General features: G+C 35.8%; 1 protein-coding gene across 1 annotated transcript; it reads left to right on the top strand.

Moving 5' to 3' along the window:
* The first annotated feature begins 16,409 nt into the window (after positions 1-16,409).
* Positions 16,410-19,313, top strand: LOC100370117 (2-hydroxyacylsphingosine 1-beta-galactosyltransferase-like). The gene is made up of 4 exons (XM_002737460.4): positions 16,410-17,349; positions 17,774-17,993; positions 18,441-18,660; positions 18,987-19,313. The coding sequence occupies exons 1-4, from the start codon at positions 16,489-16,491 to the stop codon at positions 19,264-19,266; spliced, it is 1,581 nt and encodes a 526-aa protein (XP_002737506.1). The 5' UTR covers positions 16,410-16,488; the 3' UTR covers positions 19,267-19,313.
* The last annotated feature ends 2,735 nt before the right edge of the window (positions 19,314-22,048 follow it).

Genomic DNA, 22,048 nt, shown 5'->3' with positions numbered 1-22,048 from the left:
ACAGTTTATATCAGTGACGTCGTTGTCTTGCATTGCAGTATTATTTGGCAATCCGAACATTGGAGGAAGCTGTGGACAACATAGACTAAATGAGACACGTTTGATAGATTTCCTCCAACAATATATTTCAAAAATGAGAGCAATATTTCAGTAGCACCCTGTAATACTTACATTCAACTCTTTTCCAGTTATAGATAGGTCTTCCTAAATATGACCTGTAACCCATATTGGGACAATATTTGCACATATACCAAATTATCACATAACCTATAAAACTTTCACCATTAATAAATTCATCTATTAGCTATTTAGACAAATATTAGCTATTACATTTATTTAAAGATTTCTATTTGCACCGTTATTTACAGATCGGCACGCCAGTCAGAAAAACTACATTTGAAAAAGCAAGTACACTTGTACAAGAGAGAAATACTGCATGGCATTGGACATGGTTTTATTTTCGTGAACTGTTGGTCGAAGAACCAAACCTAGTGAACATGAATTCATGGCATTGTCAATATGTTATGCTATATGCTAAACTCATTAAAATATACAGAAAGGGTTCTTTGTGTCCCCATCCCTAACACTCTACCCCTATCCTCCAGCTCTCTCCAATTGAATTGTATATATCCCTCTTCAGGAACTTATCTAGAAGGAAATACACGAGTGAATATGGAGTAGGAGGTGGCTTGGGTTAGAGTTAGAATTAGGGGTGTGTGTACAATTGGAACTATTTCTAAAAAGCCTTTCATTTCATTTTGTAATAGTAAATTATAGTCAACAAAAGCAACACAATACCTACAAGTATTGTTAAGATGGCTCCCGGTGTTCCATGTGCCCTCAGACACTTCAATAACACTTCGGTTGTTGTTTCTTCAGTCACCGACATTTCAACGCACATGTGCTATTGTTGATAGATATATCAATTGTGTTGTAGAAGGCTCATGCGCAGAACACTTTTACATAGCAGTGTTTGTGATCTATGTTTAAAATAAAGTAGACGTAAAACATAAACGTTTGAGAAGACCATGTTCAGTGATTTAACGAGGCCATGGATTTATAAGAGCCAAGCCCTATAAATAATAATAAATTATATTCAGCTACATACATTATGTAAAATAGGCAATTTATTCTGATTCTTTTGTTACTACCTCGTGAGACATGTATGGATTATTGAGACAGTTTTAGGATCGGTAATATAATATATTTTTTGTTGATTATAATAGAATTATTTTTTTATTGTATTGTAATTTTGGAAATATGGTTTGTTATCAGAAATGTGCTCATTTTATATTCCATTTATGAATGTGAATGTATATATTACCTCTTAAATATGGATTATGATTATGTAATATTGATCAGATATTGTTATGGAGTGTAGTATAGTCAATATCTATTTAATGCATTTCATATGTTTTTATTCGAAAGATTCTTGCACACAAATATAATTGTGAATACGCTCTCAACTCTGAAGAGTCTCCAAGCAAATGGCTTTATTACACAACTATGTTGTGAGCATTGGCAGGAACAGTAATATAAAGCAAGTGAGAAGTATTGTGTATTTTATTACACTTTTGATCTGTTGGCTTCTGACTTCTGAAAAGTCAACTCTATCGTATGCTGTAAAACTCCTCTAGGAATATAAAAACTGGACTAGACACCCATCCGTTTGTACTGATCCGGGGTGACTAATAGAGACATGACAGCGGGTATTGCATATTGAGTAAGAGGAGTTCTTACTACCCTAATTTTGAAGTAATGTATATATTTGTTTGATATATTCAGTTAACCATGAATTACCTTCAAACGGAACGTTTTTCTTCAAAATTCGAATTTGAGGGTGTTTTATATTAAGAACTTACACCAAAGTTGGTGCCCCGCATACACGTATATAATTGGTACAATAACAAGCCGGTAGGTAGTTTGGCGATCCGCTGCGCTACAAAACAAACAACAAGTTTTCGACTGTTGCCATTATAAACATGAACGTGAAGCCATAAACTAAAACCGGGCCCCGTATACGAAGTTCGCAAAAAGCATTCAGTCTTCAGAAGTCACTTCACTTTATACGTATTCTGCTGTTATAATTATTATTTCCGACCATTTTTGTGAATGTATTTTCTAGATTCTTTGAAGAGGTAAAAAGTCGTTATTGGTGAAAAGTGACTTTGAGGTCACATTTTTCGTTAATAAAATAAAGACCTTTAAAACAAACAAAAAACAAATGGTAACTTTGTGCTCACACTCAAGCTGTAGAATGAGTTTGGTTTAGAGATTTTTAATTGTAGTGTGATATACATTTGGCGCAAATGTAATCGAAAAAATATTATTTTGGTTGTTGCCAAAACTACGGTGGGCCGTTTTTTTTTCAGATTTTACAACCTAACTAGAGTGAAGGCGAGACCTGCCTGCAAAGTTTTAGCGAAATCGGCCCTGCCGAAAAAGTCTTAGCAGAATTGATAAGTGAAAAAAATCACATACATAAGTGTTTTTAAGGGCAATCTGATGAGAAGAAATCGCCAATAAATACATTGACTATCTAAACAGAAGATATCCGAATAATAACTTCATCAGTGGAGTTTAATAAAATTTGGTCGTTTTAATGGAATCATAATGGAATCTATTCTCGATGCAAACGCTCATAGCAGCCATGATGAATAAAGTTTTCAACTTATTACAAAAGCTGGATAAAGGTCTCGTTGAACGAGATTCGGGTGGGCATTGAGCCAAATGTATGAATCTTTCTTACACACAAATGCAATATACAATTGGGTTCTAAATTCTGTTCACTCGAAATAGTCGACACGACGACACATTCTATTTATTGTATGTTCTCGCCTTACGGATGAGGGAGTACGAGATATCATTGATCCAGGGACTTTAATGTTAACAGAACCCAGATTTTTTCAGCCACGATAAAAAAATGTTACTATTTTCAATATATATTTTTGGTGAACCATACAAGCGTCTACCCATGAGCCTTTGCATTTTTATCGTTTGTTATCGTCGCTCAAGACTCAATTCCCGCGCGTGCGCAGGTGACGACCCTCCGCTTTAATTCTGTGCATGTGCATAGTATCTACTGCGTTCATCGCGTACCACGCACCTCATACCTATATATTATGGCATGATCCTAGACAAGCCGTGAGTTTTTACTACTAACACTGATTAGTGTGTTAGTGGGAAATGTGTCTTGCCACCAAGTTATGATTATTCCGGGATTGTCCATTGGAAGTCATTTTTTATACTTTGCTAAACTCGGCGATAATTTGAAGAGCAAAAGTCACATGATATTACAATGCTGTCAGGAGAAAAAACAACGACCTTAACAAGGTATCTCACATCGTAGACAGTTTTCACTTTAAAAATTATACCACTGCTATGGACAACAAACTTATGACCAATCTGGGCAAGATGTTAACAAAGTCTCTAAATGGAAAGTTTAATCATATGAACACGATGATCATGAGTAATACGTAAGTATAAGATTGTGTGTTACTGCTCGAAAACCAGGAACTGTTTCAACGCTTACAGAGAAATGAGTTTGAGTTGCATGTACAATCCTTATGTCACAGAAACTGGATCTACCGTTTGTCATTGTATCAACCAATCGACCAATAACAATTATCAATATCTCAATATACCAAGCCCCATCTCATATGTTCCATCGATGATATCTGGACTTTCTTACAACATGAACGTAGGTCAAAGATAATTAACTTTATCTACTGTATAATTGGTCATTCAACGTATAGGTTGTGTTTAGCTCCTTATGACGAATTGAAACTGATGTACGATATTAAACCGGAAATGGATATGATGACATCATCAGGAGGAGGCGAGATAACATTATTTGCCGTAGATAAATATTTGGTATTGGAGTTTCCAAGACAAATAATGCCGAAAACGGTATTCCTCGGTAGTTGGTTGGCTTCACCATCATTCCCCCCGACAAATGTAAGTAATATGTAACAACTTCTAACACACAAACAGTTTGCATCTAAATAATTTCTTGAACGATGCTATGTTTGCAGCATTAATTAGTTTGCACTCATCAACAATATCAATAAAACTAAACTATATCAAGAACTAAGTATTTTCATTGAATTCAACATGTATGAGAACGCTGTTATGATTTGTTAATTTAATCTCTTTTCTGTCATTAATCAGTGGTAATTCTATGTATATGCAACAAGCCGCTGCATTCTGACTGACCTGTGACCTGATCACGTGATTATGTAATAGTAACCAGTGCCTACGTGCAGATTGTTATTTATTGGTTTCAAGTGAATGGTCACAGTAGATGTTATAGAAACATGCATGGTTATTTATTAACAGATAAAACATCTTCGTGTCATCGAAACAATATGGATCAATACATAATTGAAATGAATAAAAGGTGCTATGTTACAAATTGAAGAAAGTGTTCCCGACTACAATATACTTCAATACATGAATTGTATTCCTGGCCGAAGTGTATGTTTTACGAGACAGACTAATACTGCAGCCATCAAATGAACCTGAACTTTTGTCAATTAAACATTCATATACCGTTTTTACCATGTACTTTTTAGGCATGGATTTAACGCTTATTTGGTACGCACCGACACGTATAACAAAACATTTTCATTTTGACATGAAATGTTGTGCCATTGCAGGAGTGGGCTGAGTTTATGGAATCTGCTAGACATGGAGTTGTTATTTTTTTCTTTTGGTTCGACTGCGGATCGTGCACTCTGTCCCGACTGGTTTGCGTTGAGCTTGCTAAATAACAGAAAGTAATCATGAATTATAATGGACCCCCACCAACAACTTTTGGTAATAATACCAATTTGACAAAATGAATACAACAAAATGATTTACTCGGTAGGCGTGTTAATTCGGATATAGATATATAGTAGTTACAGTATTCTATCTAGCTGAACCATTACGCTAATTGAAAAGTAAAACAAATATCAATTGATACCAGATAGCCATAAACAATTGTTTTTTTATTATTTTCTTTTGTAATTGTTTTCAAAGAATGGACTTCGTTACTAAAACTATAATGTTATAACAATATAATTGAGGCCATCGTGTTGGGAGTCCACAACTTACACCATGGGGATTATTGATTGACAAGTATCGAATTTTCACCTGCATTGTGGAGTAACTGAATAGTGATGTAATTTAGTGTATTGATTTACCTAATTTAATGTATAGGGCACCCTAACACTCATGAATTGTGTCGATCAAGTCGTATATCATGCTGTTCCATTGGTTGGATTTCCTTTGTATGGTGATCATTATGATACTTTCAGCAGAGTATCTAGTAAAGGCATGGCAGTTATTCTAAATATTGGCACGCTGACATTAGATTAAATCTATGACGCTGTTATTACAGTTATTAACAATCCGAGGTAAATAGAATATACCATGCACTGCACATGAAATAAACAATGACAACTTAAGTTCCCAGCTGCTACATAATGCGAACAAATGTGTTTATATCAGCAGTATATAATTTAAGCCCAATAAAGGAATTAAATATGACCAACATGAAAAAATATTTTCACATTGAGTAGAACTATATATTCTTGGTTGCCAAGAAAGAAATAACTTTATTATTATATAATATTGATACAATATATTTATGATATGTATTCGATTTTAAATTACAATTACGTTATTGATACATCACCGGGACAAGTTCGGATTGTTAATTAAAACTAAGCCCCTGAAACTAAAGCCCCCACTGCCGACAATGGAAGAATGACACAATAAAATGCTACACAACTAGATTTATTGCACTAGTCCAATCAATGACAGTAATAACAGTGAGTATAGGCCAGTATTTATAAATATTCACATTACACATTATTTCTAGTTTAATGTGACAAATGGACGTTTCATATAATAATCACTACAAAAATATATTGAACTATGAGCAGGGTTTACTGGTGTGTCATGTCAAACAATGTCTCTATACCACTGCCATATCGCTGGGTTAATAGTTCGGCGAGATTCTATGGTCTTGACGAGTTGTACTGTACTTACAGTTCGAGAAACGACGTTTTCATTGACGAAGAATAACTCTTCCGAATTCTTGAATTCGCTGGTCAGCCGGTTATAAGACTTCACAAGAAGGCAACACCCACGTTATCAACGGCAAACGGATCATGCGCACAGCGAGGGCAGCAACCACGTGCGAGACAACTACTTCCATACTCTGCAACTCCTTTCATGCTTTGCAACTCCGTCACGTAGCCAAATCGGACCCCTTAGGTCGATCACGGTTCAGATACTTGCCCAACGTATCTACTTCCTAGCTTGTAAGTAATTTACATGTCATACGTAACACGGATCCCAACTTATAACTTATAGCTATTCAAAACCTGCACAATATATATACTCAACCAAATTTTAATATATTTTAACTTAAATATTTTCATACTAAATTCATAAAACGCAAAAAATGTCAAATCACCACGCCCTCATCTGGCGAACATTTAACCTTCTATTCACATTTAACCTTCTGTTCACACACCTTCTGGTCATATTAATTCAGTAAAAATACTATGAAATCAATCTCTACATGTCTCATAAAATTACAAATTATCCATTCCAGTTATAAAGAGAATGCGAAGAAGATATCAGCTATACGCAGAAACAAAACCATGTCAGCAGATGACACTGCTGTATTCTGGATTGAATACGTCATCAAACATGGCGGCCAACACCTCAGGGCTGAAACTTTCAATCTTAGTATCGTCGAATATTTTCTGATCGACATTGCTGTCTTTCTAATTTTGTTTCTAATTTATGTTTCGTTGTAAAGAAAGCGATAACTGTAATTTGTTACATATGTTGCAATAAGAAGGTTATGAAGATGAGGGTCGCATACAAAGTTTTTGCTATTGATAGAATTTGTTTTTATAATTGTGTTTATTTCTACTATATGAAACACTACAAAACTCAAAAAAGAAAAACAAAAAGGTCACAATAAAGTACATAGATATTTGACGAGAGACAAAGAAAAATTAACTTTAACAAATATAATAACCAAAACTTGGTATATGCCTTTTTTAATATTCTCCGTATTAGTATTTTTAAAATACAATTTCTCCCATTTGTCTATAAACTCTCCATAATGTTGGTTTGTTTTTGTCATACGTTTCTCCAGGTCTATTATTTATTTTGTACACTCAATATAAGTATTACAAATTTTTTTGATATTGTTAAATCTTACTCTGTACAATTCATATTTTCGAAGTAGTATTAAGTGTTTCCTCAATGCCTTTGACTGAATATTGTTCTACATTGAATATACAATCCGTCTTTCCAAATGAAATGTCTACAAACGGGATTTTTGTCCATAAAGTTTTGAAAGTCCCAAAATGTTCTACTTTCTTTACATTCGCACAACAAATGTTCTAAATCGTCTGTCTGATCACAGTGATTCCATTTATCACCATCAATCCCTTGGTTGAGTTTTCGAGACGAATTTGTTGTGAGAATGTGATGTAGTATATTGAAAGTTGCGCAATTTTATTTTATTTGTTTCGCGTTTAACCAAATTTTCCGCCATTCAACGTGCCCCACATATCCCTTTTTGTTGAAAGTGTCCATGGCAGATGCTTTTTTTTCAAATTTAGTAGTTTTCAGATCGTTATAAAAATGTTGACATTTATATTTTAACAGTTTGGAGGTCACATTTTCTTCCTGTCTCACGGGTAAGATATCACTTTTTAAATTCGTTTTCCATTGGCTGGGTATATAGCAGCTATAATGCTATTATAAGTGAGAAAATCGACTTTTATATTATATTTATTTTTAAATTGATTGTAAGTTTTCGTCATTGTCAACCAAATTGGTTATGCATTTTACTTCTTGATTTACAAAGTCGTGGTAGAATACAGACTTTCCTCCCACAAGTATATTTTTTATTATTCCAGATAATGTATTGGCTAGGCCGGTCATTCACCGGATCATCACATTTTTTGTTAAATTCTGCTCAAACTGTAAGGTTTTCTTTGTAAAAGACATTGACATTGAGCAACAGAATAATCACAGTCCAAAAAAACCAATCCACCCAATTTATTAAATAAATAGTTTGGTGTATGCGTCCATGCTTTTGTTTGTTCAAGATAATGTAATGCCTTGTTCATTAGTTCAAGATCCATCATTTTTACACCACCTTGTGAATAGTTTTCAAACATAGTTGAATTTTAACCTGTTGCTTTTTACCTCTCCGCAGAAAATTAAACAGAAAAGAACTGCCCTGTTTAACTAATTGGATTGGTACTGATAAACTATTCATAATGTAGATTAATTGTAATGCACCAAAGCACTTTCATAAAATAGTTTTTTTTCAAAATTCCCGTTTATTTTTCATTTTTTGTAGATCATTCCCAAAATTTCATTTTCAACTTGATTATGGCCCAAATAAGCACCTAGGACCCTTACCGGATTATCTGTTGGTAATACACCCCGTGGAGGCTCCCATACCCCTTTATGGTTAACAAAAAGTTCTGTTAAGACCTAAACCAGATAACTTGGAAGAATTTGACAAAATCTTTAGAAAAACTTTAATCGAAAAACTATCATTAAGTATCAGTGTTGTATCATCTGCATAAGAGTTTTTTCGTTGATGGCCCGAGGGTAAAATAATACCATTAAGAAGGTCGTTATTTCTAATATAGAAAACTAGTAACTCGATCGAAATGACAAAAGATGCAGTTGACAGAGAAAATCCCTGTCTTGCACATTATATGGACAATAAACCACCCAGAGTTGGTACCCATATTGATTACACAACTTTTGCTGTTTATATAAAAAGTCTTAACCTATCTAATTAACAACGGGCCAAAATAAAAGAGTTGTAAGGCTTCGAAAAGAGATAGTCACTCTAACGAGTCGAAGGCTTTGGATAATATAAAAACAGAAGTGCGCCTTTGTTTCCGGTTTCTTCACACCATTCAATAATGTCACTTAATAAACGAATGTTTTCTGTGATCCGCATACCCTTAATAAAAGCTGACTGATCATCATGGATAATACGTGGCAAGATATTTGCATTTCTATTAGCCATGCAACGACTTGCTAGTTTATAATCTGTGTTTAATAATGAGATCGGCTTCCAGTTCTTAATCTGAAGTAGGTCTTTTTCAGGTTTTGGTAGTAAGGTTAGCACAGTCTTTGTGCAACGGAGATAGAGCCATTATTATATGCATAATTTAAGGAATTAAGGATCGAGTCGCCAAACCTTCCTAAAGAAAAGGATAGAACGAACGACACGTACTTGTGTTTTTTAAACTCAACTATACCCAATGCTGAGGTTTCAATTATTGCTTCGTCAACAGCGGGTGCTAATTATAGGATCAGTTGTATTTCGTGTTCTGCTTGTTCATTAGTTGTGCAATATTATATTTCTAATATACTAAGATGACATTAAACTATAAAATCAGAAGAATTAATAGAATTGTCGGACGACTCAACGATTCTAGTTGATGATAATGCTCAAACTAAACTATATAGTGTTGACGTGACATACGTACTTCAAAACAGAGGGCGCTAGTTATTGGATGATTAATTGAGGAATTTCCTTTCATTGCGAGATCTCGGACATGGCTTAGCTGTCTTTGAAGTTTAATTAAATAATCTCATGCAAATTAAGAACATGTAAAATACTCGATCACCAGCAAGAAGATCAGTCCTGTTAAATTACTCATGAATCGAAAACTCAGGATCAGGACCAAACTTCCAGTTGTGCCAGAAATTTAAAGCCCGTACGTAGTTCTTGTTCAAATTTCTGGATAAGTACTGTGCGATTTTAGCAATTTTGCAACAATGTTTGTATATTCATTTTTAAAACTGTCACCATAAGTTAGTTAGACATGGAGACAAGAATGTTTGGTCTGAGTTGCAGTGCATAGTTACAATGTTGGTTTTGAAATAGAGACAAACAGTATGTGTTTACACAATCGCCTTGACTTGATCATGATACAGTCTGGTTCTACTGAACCCTCCCCTCAATGGTGACTTAATATCACAATTGTTAAGAGTGAACGCGACCCGTCGCGAACGAGCTAATTTTCATATGCGACTTTTGGGCGTTGTGCTTTGGGTTGATTTTTATAAAGCTCATATGCTCAAAGTTGTCAAAATATTAAATGAAGATATATTGTTCTGACTAAATACAAATTTCAAAACAATTAATGATATATACTCTATAATTTACGAGATTGACATTAAAGTTGATTATATCTAATCAATCGATACTTGACCCTGTTCAAATGGTTGCAATAGTGAGGTCACGTCAGCCTGCCTTTAAGCTGAATTCATGACGAACTGACACACAGACGATAACCCGGACGTATTCTGTTTATTTGTCATCATAAGCTCTAAGCATCCATTTGTGCTCTTGATTTTGAGTTACTCTCTCTTCTAGTAATGATAAATGTCTTTCAATATTTTTGTTGTTCTAATACAATGTATTGTTTTGAATTTACTGTTATGACATATTAAAAATAGTTATGAAATTGAAACACCCGGGTGATGAGATGGGAAGATTGTTTGTAAATTATTTAAAATAAGGTGTGGTCATGTTTTTTTTTTCAGATATGTTTTGGATTGTAAACATAAAATAAATTCAGTGTTTATGATACAGGAAGTTTGTAAATGTACTCTCTCTATGTAAGCACATATGTCATATGGAATGATGTAGTTACACATTCCTAGATATAACACTAATTTGTGGTCTATGTTTAACATGAAGCAAACATGGCACAGCATAAATGTTTGAGAAGACCCTGTTCAGTAATTTATCCAAACAAGGTCATGAATTCCTCAGAGCCGAGCCTCATAAATGACAATAAATTATATCTACATACATAACTAACATACATAAACTACATACATTATGTATGAATAAAAAAAGCTGGACTAGACACCCTCTCTTTTTACTGATCCGGGGTCACTAATATATTCATTGCAGCGGGTATTTCGTATTGAGTAAGAGGGTTTATTTTCTAACCTGATTTTGAACTAATGTATATATTTGTTCGATATATTTAGTTTACCATAAATTATGTATTCCCTTCAAACGGATTTTTTTTCTTCAAAATTTGCATTAGGGGTGCTTTAAATGTTTTAAAAGAACTTCCACCAAAAGTTGGTGCCTCGCATACACGTATACAAGCCGGTAGTTTGGTTGGCGATCCGCTTTACTACAAAAACAAATAACAAGTTTTCGGTGGTAGCCTTGGTAGACATGAACGTGAAGCTAACGCCTAAAAAATGAACCTGGTCTTTCGTCAATTTCAACATTTATATGTGGTCTCTCACACTGTTTTACCACGTATTTTTAGGCATGGATTTAACGTCTCGGAGGATTGGACAGCACCAAACACCCGTGGCTTTTTAACGTTATTTGCGTTAACGCTCATTAAGTACAAACCAACACGTTTTACAACATAATTTCAATTTGACGTGGAACGTTTTGCCATTGCAGGAGAGGGCTGATTTTATTGAGTCTGCTAGGCATAGGCGGGTGTTATTATTTTTCTTGAGGTTCGATGGTGGATCTTGCACACTGTCCCGACTGGTTTGCGCCGAGCTTGCAGATTACCACAGAATGTAATCATGAACTATAATGGACCTCTACCAACAACTTTTGATAATAATACCAAATTGACAAAATGGACGCCACAAAATAATTTACCTGCTAGGTGTGTTAAATCAGATATAGATATGTAGTAGTTAAGGTATTTTACCTAGCTGAACCGTTACGATGATTGAAAGGTGAAACAATTATGAATTAAAACCAGATAGCCATAAACAATTGTTTTTTTCGGTATCTACCTGCTATTATAATTGTTTTGATAGCAAAGACCTCCTTACTAAAAATACAATGTTACAAAAATATAATGGAAGTGCCCTGTGTGTGGGAGCCCAAGAAATCAAAATTACCCAAATATAGCGCAAACATAAATATATATATGAAACTATCCACAACTTTCACCATGCGCTTATTATTACTAGACACGTATTGAATTTTCCTCTGCATTGTGGAGTAACTGCTGTTTTACCTCATTTAATTTATAGGGCACCCTAAAACCAAAGCATGTGTAACTCATGGCGGCATGAATGGTGTATATGAAGCTCTATATCATATTGTTCCAATGGTTGGATTTCCTTTGTATGGTGATCATGATGATACTTTCAGCAGAGTATCTAGTAAAGGCATGGCAGTTATTCTGAATATTGGTACGCTGACTCCAGATGAACTCTACAATGATGTTATCAAAGTTATTAACACTCCCAGGTGAATAACTAGAATATACCATGCACTGAACATGAAAGAAACTATGACAACTGAAGTTCACAGCTGCCACATCATGCAAAAAATGTGTTTGTATCAGTTGTATCGAATTTAGGCCCAATAAAGGAAATTAAAAAATATATATGACCAACACGAACAAATATTTTCACTCTCAGTAACACTTTACAATATATATATATATATTGTATATATTGTATATATATTTTTATAGAAGAACCTTCCGAAATAAAAAAAAATTCTAAAATTTAAAAATATAAGAGGTAGTCACTAAACCATGTACTTTCACACTCAAGCAAGAGAATAGACATGTTGGTGAACTAGCCTTGCACTGTGAGTGTTTTATTGTTTACACTCAAGTTTTTTTCACAAATAAAAAAATTAAAAAAAAAGAACTGCAGACCACACTTCTTTATATTTTTTAGTGGGCAAGCCATGTTTCCACATACAAAAATACACATAATATTTCTATTTAATTTATTTTATTTAAAAAAAATATGTTAGAAGCATAACAATACAACGACTAGATTTGGTGTCACAGTTTGCTCTCAATTCATACTGGAATATTGCCAGCAATAATTAATAAAGCTTGTTCAGAAAACCATTTATTCCCGACATCATATTCAATGGCTAGTTCTCAGGACCTACAACAGTAAATAAATAAACAGAAATCATTTTGATGCGTGGTTTTTAGACGACACTGCCATATCGCACAGATATTCAACACCACCATATCGAATTTGGATTTGGACCATACCATTTCAAGCTGCAGAGTGTCTAAACAATGACTCAACAACCAATAAACACATCTTCTACCCACCACACAAATTTTAGCCATGATTGAACAACCAAGAAAGCAACAAATGTCAGGCTGCATCTTGAAAACAACGAGATACCGCATTACAACCAGTCATTACAAACATGAAATCCTCCACCCCTCCCAGTACACCCTACAGCACTAATGGTTCCTATACTCATTTGCATATATGTACAACAAGCTTAGCCAATAGATGCACCTGACTCATCAAACTTTTGACCAACCACTCATTCTAAATATTGTTGAGTGAGGGCGCTATTTACCAATGAGAGGAATCTTTTAAATAAATTAAACACATATATATATATATATATATATATATATATATCAGTAATTTTAATGAAAAAAAAGTGCATTTTTCTTAGTAATAATGACACCTGTTGTTTAGTGTGATGGACCCCCACGGTTGGGTACAGGAGCATAGAAGTTTATAATTAAAATTGTTTTCCATAAGAAACATGAAACCATCATGCATGGCCTTATAAACAGCCTTTAACTTCATAGTGGGGTATATGGAGTAAAGCTGTGATTATTTTTATTACTTTCTGACCATCTAGTTTGCCATTTACCATGTCCATATAAACTAAAGCTCCAGCCAATATCAGATTTGACTAATTGTTTCAAGCTATGGCACTTGGAAATGAGTGTTGTGACATGTGGCAAATGTCCAACTGTCTTCGTTAATAAGATTGGCTAAATTTCAACTAGAAACAGGTAAACCAGTATACCTGTATGTACGAAGCCAGTGAATGTTATTCAAGCCAAAGAAACTGAATCTATTTATATAAATACACATGGACAGAGAATATTTTCTTGGAGCCCTAAATGTGACAATTGCCCTACTGTCTGTGATAAATATACCACGCCAGCTACATAGTACCCAACGAGGAGTTGGGTAGGTAGTGAAGAAAAACATTGACTGAAGCCTGGCAGAGGACTGAATTGTTGTCAACAGCAACAAACGTACTGGGAAAGTCAAAGACAGTGAAAAAACAAACAAAAAACACACAGGCATATAAATACTAACTTTCTAGGATCTTTATTGACTCCAAGTAATCCAGAGTAGAACGAGATGAATCAACGCTATACTCCGCCATCTTTATTTTAATATTAGATGCAACCATTATTCTGTAGGGGCAACGGGTCATAACTTGAGGGGAGTTAACACCCAGGATTTTTAAAATGCCTTGATCAATAAGAGTCTAAGTTACAGGGAACATTATTTTGATTTTTCAATGGACCAATAAATGCATTTGACAGGAAAATAGAAAAACTCTACCACAACAGCAATTAGAACAGCTTGCTGCATTATAAGTATCACTTCCCTGTCAAATTCGTGGTTCATGCTTATTTGAATCTGAACATAACAGGCCAATTCTATCACACTAGGCTAGGCTTGAACTTCCATCCAATCAGAGCATTCCAAATGAACATGATTCTCCACAAATACTCGAGGGCGCTCTGACCAAAAAATTGCCATTATTTAAATAAAAAGAACTGATTGTCATACATCATCAAACATGGCGACCAACACCTTAGGGCTGAAGTTTTCAATCTGAGTTTCTTCGAATATTTTCTGATTGACATTGCAGTCTTTCTAATTGTGGTAATTGCTGTCATCTTCTGTAATTTGTAACTCATATTTCAATAAGAAGATCATCAAGATGAAGGTCATTTAAAAAAAGTTGAATTTTTTATGTTGATAAAAGTTAATGAATTGAAACGATTGTGCTCAGTTAGAGTCTATGTATACAACATCACTATAAGTAGCGTCCACTTGTTGCGAAAGTTTCAATTACTTTAGTGGCGCCAGTTACTAAAATGCGATAGTATTTTGTATTCTGCTTGTTCATTATTTGTGCAAAATTAGAATAATACAACACTGTTTCTATTGATATAAAAACTAGCTTTCCAAATCATGGTTAATAGCGCTCTCATTACCTGCAAATAGCGTAGTATTTCCATGCAGAATCAATGTAAATCAAAAACTCCAATTGTTAGAAATGAAGGTGGATCATATTGGGAAACAAATTTGCAAGACCGCGTACTCCTTTTTACCGAGTATAGTATTATTCTTTGCTGCCCTCGGTCGTACGGCTGACTCGCCTTCACAAGCTTGGACACTCCCACCGAACAAACTCGGGTTGTATCAAATCCATAAAGGTTTCATCATATTTTTTATAGGTCTAATTAATAGTTTACCACGGAGTGATCTCAACCACGCGACGTAATTTAGAATTACGTGTTTTTGTTTTGATTGATGAAACCCAGACGGGCCGGACCGGGCACGATAGGGAAATTATTGCCCCGGTGTGAGGGCGCATTCCCCATAGCGTTACGAGGCCGTGCAATACAAGGTATATGATGATAAAGTATATTTTATTTAACTTGAAATCACGTATAGAAATGAAAATCACGGTAAAATGTATCTATTATTGTCACATATCACACATTTCAGCAAAAAAGCAAAAATACGACATATATTCCTAAAATTTTTAAAAAGAAACCCTTTATGAAACATAATTAACAGACCCTTTTGGTGTTTCGCACATCCATTGGGAAGTTTTTACTTTTTCAAGGTCAGTGAAAACAAAGGTGACAAGAGAGGTTATGCTCCAGGAGAATGGTACAGCTCGCCATGTAGTTCATAACCGTCTTTAGTGTTTTAGGTAGCAGTTCCTAGTTGACGGGCACAAACATGCCAAAACGAAGTTCACAACGGAAAGACCAGCTGAACAGTACTATGCTATAAATAATTTACCTACGGCGTGGTTATGTGTTTAGAATCGGCAGTCTGGTGCAGTTGGTGCTTGATGGGTATTACTTGGCAGGTTTATAACGTTAATTTCTCATTATTTTAGAATGTTGGCGAAATGTACTAGGCAATTCCCCTAGTAAAACTGTTGCAAACTGGTAGCTAACGTGTGACATGCGATGGGGTCAACGAACTTAGTGACCTTAGTGATGGTAATACGGTCTGCAGAATAAGCTTACACTGGTTCCCTGGTTAGATTTGATTTACTACATACTCTCGCTGTGCAGACGTGATACAATTACGAGATTATAGCAAAACGTAGCTATCGTGCTGTACTACAGTTCCAGGGACGATAAAATTGAAGAAAGAGACTTGTTATTTACGCTTGCATTACGTTTAACAGAAAAGAGATCCCAGCGTGATACCTGTCCCCAATAGTTCATTGTATTCGAGTCAACTTTTCTTGACACAGCTGAAAGAAGATCACGTGATTTTCATTGTACTGGTACTGCTAAGCAGCGTCCTCGTGTTTATTTAACCTTGTGCCTAGTATACAGTGCGGTCATCGCGTCCCACGTATTTCATACCTATTGGATTATGGCACGATTCCAGACGAGTCGCGATCTTTTACTACTAACACTGATATGTGTGTTATTGGGAAGTGTGTCTTGCCACAAAGTTCTGATTCTTCCGGGAATCTCCGTTGGTAGTCACTTTCTATACTTTGCTAAACTCGGTGAGCATTTGAAGAGCAAAGGTCACGATGTTACAATGTTGTTAGGAGAAAACAACAACGCCCTGAACAAAATACCTCACATTGTAGACAGTTTCCACTTTGAGAAATATACCACTGCCATGGACAACGAACTTATGACCAAGCTGGACAAGATGCTTACAAAGTCTCTAAATGGACAGTTTAATCCTATGGATGTTATGTTTATAAATAATGCTTTAGTAGAAGATTGTGTGTTACTGCTCGAAAACCAGGAACTGTTTCAACGCTTAAAGAGAAAAGAGTTTGATATCATACTTATCAACAACTTTGCTGCATGTACAATCCTTATGTCACAAAAACTAGATCTACCGTTTGTCATTGTATCCACCAATCGACCGATGACAATGATGGATGCATATTATCTCAATATGCCGAGCCCCATATCATATGTCCCATCAATGATCTCTGGACTCTCTGACAACATGAACTGTGGTCAAAGATTAAGTAACCTTATCTACCGTATTATCGGTCATTTAATGTATAGGTTCCTGTTTTTAGCTCCTTATGACGAATTGAAACTGAAGTATGACATTAAACCGGAAATGGGTATGATGACATCATCTGGAAGAAGCGAGATAACATTATTTGCTGTAGACTGGGCATTGGAGTTTCCAAGGCCAATAATGCCGAATACGATATTTCTTGGTGGTTTGTTAGCTTCACCACAATCCCCTCTCACAAATGTAAGTAAATATATATATATAAGCAACTAAGTACTGTGATTGAACTCAACATGTAAGAGAACGCTGTAGCATATCGTCAAATGTTTTGTTTATTTTATTTAATCTCTTTTCACTGTTAATAATCAGTGCACATTCTATGTATTAGTAACTAGTGCGCATGTGCATGTTATTATTTGTTAGTTTGAAATGAATGGTCACAGTAGATATTATAGAAACGTCGCATTGTTATTTATTTATTGACAGATAAAACATTGAAACACACGTTTCGTGTCTCAAACACTACAAATCAATACACAATTGAAATGAATAAAAAGTATCATGTGACAAATTGAAGAAAATGTTCTCCACGAAGTACTACAATGTACTTGTACACGCGGTGGTAGTCTAGGCCTTTAATTTCACATGAAACGTTGTGCCATTGCAGGAGTGGGTTGAGTTTATGAAGTCTGCTAGACATGGGGTTGTTATATTATCTTTTGGTTCGACGGCGGATCTTGCATCCTGTCCCGAAAAAGCGGAACTGGTTTGCGCCGAGCTTGCCAGATTACCACAGAAAGTAATTATGAAATATAATGGACCTCCACCAATAACTCTTGGTAATAATACCAAATTGACAAAATGGATGCCACAAAATGATTTACTTGGTAGGTGTGTTAATTCATATATGGGTTTGTAGTAGTTACAATATTTACCTCGCTGAAACCACTCGCTTTTGCAGAGTCTATGGGCCTATGACCTGGCCTAGCGAGCCACAGAGAGTTGCAACTAAACTCGTTTTTTAAAAATTCATATATTTCTTATATCCTAAGCTTCTGTTGGAAAAATTGTGTGTTATTTAAAATAAATATATCAAATATTTTTACATTCAGTGATATTTTTTTTTTCAAATGTTAAAATTATGAAAAAGTAGATCCTGTGGTAAAAGACGTAGGTGTGACTCGTCGATTCAAATCGTCGGCGCATTTTTCGTTCGACTGCAACTCGACTCTATGTAGATTATTGATCGACCAGTGTTGAATTCTCACTGCATTGTAAAAGAACTGATGAGTATTGTAATTTAGTGTATTGATTTTACCTAATTCAATTCATAGGGCATCCTAACACCAAAGCATTTGTAACTCATGGCGGCATGAATGGTGTATATGAAGCTATATATCATGCTGTTCCAATTGTTGGATTTCCTTTGTATGGTGATCATTATGATACTTTCAGCAGAGTATCTAGTAAAGGCATAGCAGTTATTCTTGATATTGGTACGCTGACTCCAGGTGAACTCTACAATGCTGTAATCAAAGTTATTAACACTCCCAGGTGAATAGTTAAAATATACCATGCACTGTACATGAAGGAAACTATGACAACATAATTTCACAGCTGCCACATCATGCAAAAATTTGTTTGTATCAGATGTATATCATTTAAGCCCAACAAAGGAAATTAAAAATTAACCAGCGTCGACAGGAATAAATATTTTCACTTTCAATGACACTTCACAATATATATATATATATATATATATATATATTCTTTGTTGCAGACCAAAAAGAAATAACTTTATTATTTTGTAATATTGATAAAATATTTTTTTATGATATATATTTACTTTTAAGCTAGAATTTATACATTTTACATTCCAGTTATAAAGAGAATGCAAAGAAGATATCAGCTATACACAAAGACAAACCCATGTCAGCAGGTGACACTGCTGTATTCTGGATTGAATATGTCATCAAACATGGCGGCCAACACCTCAGGGCTGCAGCTTTTAATCTGAGTTTCATCGAATATTTTTTGATCGATATTGCAGTCTTTCTAATTGTGGTAATTGCTGTCGTCTTCTTTGTATTAAAGAAAGCGATAACTGTAATTTGTAACATATATTGCAACAAGAAGATCATCAAGATGAAGGTCACTTAAAAGTTGTGTTTTTGATGTTGATTAAAGTTAGTATTTGTAACACACTATACGTTTGTAAGTGGAACAGTTTGCATTTAATACAAAAATGACAATGGCAGGAAAGTGTCTATGATCCAGATATGCAAAATAGAGCTAAAAAGAAATCAAGAGGGTGGGAAAAGTGGGAAGGTGGTGGGAACAAATTGATTGAAAACAAAACGATGCTCACTTAAGTGTGGCTAAATACGTGAATGACTAAGACAAAGGCACACAAAAGGAAACAATTAGCAAGGAACGCTACGGGATGTGTGCAAAATTACACTGATTGATCTGCAAAAAACAATGCTGTTATAGGTAAACAATGTTGTGATAGACCAAATGAACGAGCTGCGATTGGCTGAAGGCAAGACGGCCAGAATCTGGATTAAGCTCTAAACGAGGACGTTTCACAAAATCGAACAGAGGAACAGTTTGCATTTAATACAAACACGAAAATGGTAAGTATAACTCAAATACAGAAGCACAAATCACAATATAAAAGAATAACTACAATTATAAAAATCCAACTACAAAATTGGGAAGAGGCTCCTTTAGTCACACCACAGAGGTCAAAGCAATGACCCACTTGCAGGGCAGGTCAATGTCTTGAACTTGAAATGTAAAGGAGAACCTGCTGCTAAGCCGAGATACATGAGCAGTGACCAAGAAGATGACCGCCGAGCCCTGAAATGGGGGCGGGACAGGATGGAGTCCATGTGCCTAAACCGAGGGAGGGAGGCATAAAGTGGTGACCCAAAGGGACCCCCATGGAGAAGATATAAAAGCCTCGGCCAAGAGCACATAGTTTATATGTCGGCCCAGGGGAGCAGGAGCTGGAAGATAGGTGTGTGTTGGTCCATGAGGAAATGCGATAGCAAAGAAGATGAAAAGAGCCTGAACCAAGAAACATAATTGGTATTCCAGGCATAAACGAGGACAGGTATCTGTTGACCTAAGTGAGAAATTAGGTGATAATGCTGCTCGACCCAGTGGATGTAAGTGGTACATTAGCCTGGGGGAGAAAACATGTAGAAAAATAAAATACAACAACGCTAAGGACATGGGCAAAATAAGTTATGTACATGTTGTGAAAAGAAAATACAAATTGCTAAAAGCTAAATGCACGCAGCAGAATGCCAGGTTTATGGCAAGAGCAATTGGTATAGTTCAATAACCATATAGAAGCAAGTGTCCTAAAAGCTGACTGAAACAACTGTTCTGATGTATGTGTGAGCACGGAGTGCAGAGGATGAACCGCTTGGACTCCATGTGTCGTGGGCTAAGACCAATATTCAGGCCTTCGAAGACAGCTTGGATAACTTTGTCAGGTCCATCTCGGCAAAGGGTGGGAATGTGGATGTCACTGATTCGTTTGTCTACCTCGACAGTGTGATCAGCAGCTATGCCAGCTGTTAGGCTGAGGTCGCAAGACGTCTTGGCCTTGGTCTTGCTCCAGGCACATTCCCAACAATTAACTCATAGATTGGGTCCTGCACACATAATGCTTCAACCATGCCTCTCAAATATGGCGTATCAATTTCCACCATGGCGACTGGAACCCTTACAATACGATCAACCATCAATATATGACCCATCTTTTTTGTATACTGGTCATCTGGTACCAAGCTCTTCTCGACTATAATGCCATTACACCCAGTGTCTCTCAACATGGTCACAACTGTGTCACCAACCTTCCCTTGACCCACAGGCAAAGTCCTGTCCTCCACAACGCCACACCGTTTCATACATGCACCATTCACAACCTTTACCAGACCACTGTGCCACTAGGTACTGCTTTGCTATTACTGCCAACTCATCTAAATCTTTGGGTGCTCTTTCTTTAAGATAAACTGCAAGATCTCTTGTACAGGCACCAATAAACTGCTCCTTCACCATCAAGTCGGTAACACCATCATATGTGCAGTGCCTGACAACTCAACCCATTTAGAAAAATAATTCTTAAGCCGCACAATTAACTGGTCAGGACTCTCGGAATTTTCAGGTTTAATTTCACGGAATCGCTTCCTGTACCCATCCTGCTTTCCCCTCGCCGCTTGTCTGTCAGCCCGCTGAGAACTCAGTTGCTCCAAAATAAATTTCCTTTTGTCTTCTCCAGTCATTCCCAGTTCATCTGCCCATTCCATCAACTCTTGTTTCGACATATCTTTTACCTCGCTGGCCATGTTGTCTTCTATATGTCTTCACTGTTCCCGGACGAGCCCCCAGATGTCACACGTAACATAATATTACCGTAATTGGTATAGTACAGGTGTGATGGTTCAAATACCAAAATGGCAACAGTAACAGAAAGAATTCCCTGGCGGCGATGATAAAATACGAACACGGAGCCAACAGATGAGGTTTCAACTGGTACTGGTATTATTATACTCTGCAAACATCAAGTACAATAACTCGGTAAAACTCCAAAACTCCAATAACTAGATACTTAAACTCCAATACAATTCGACGAGATCTCTGATCTGATCTCAGTGCTGAACAACTCCCCTATATATTCCCACACTGTCTATAAATAGACCATTACATCAGCATACATAATGAGTCTGGAACTTAATACAAATTTCTAGAATGTTCCATTACCTTCTATTGCCTCCTACAGTGTTCTATTACCTATTCAACCAGTTTCTAAAAATTCCACCCAGACACAGTATGGTTCTAGAACATTCTCAGTCACACGGAAGTGGTAAACAAGTCGTATGCGACAATAAACATTCCAGAAGCTGATGTTTGATTGTGATTATTTTTT

Source organism: Saccoglossus kowalevskii, chromosome 6 (assembly GCF_978046115.1).
Source record: "Saccoglossus kowalevskii chromosome 6, keSacKowa6.1, whole genome shotgun sequence".
NCBI lineage: Eukaryota > Metazoa > Hemichordata > Enteropneusta > Harrimaniidae > Saccoglossus > Saccoglossus kowalevskii.
The sequence above is the reverse complement of the archived record's forward strand: the minus strand, read 5'-3'. Positions and strand labels throughout refer to the sequence as shown.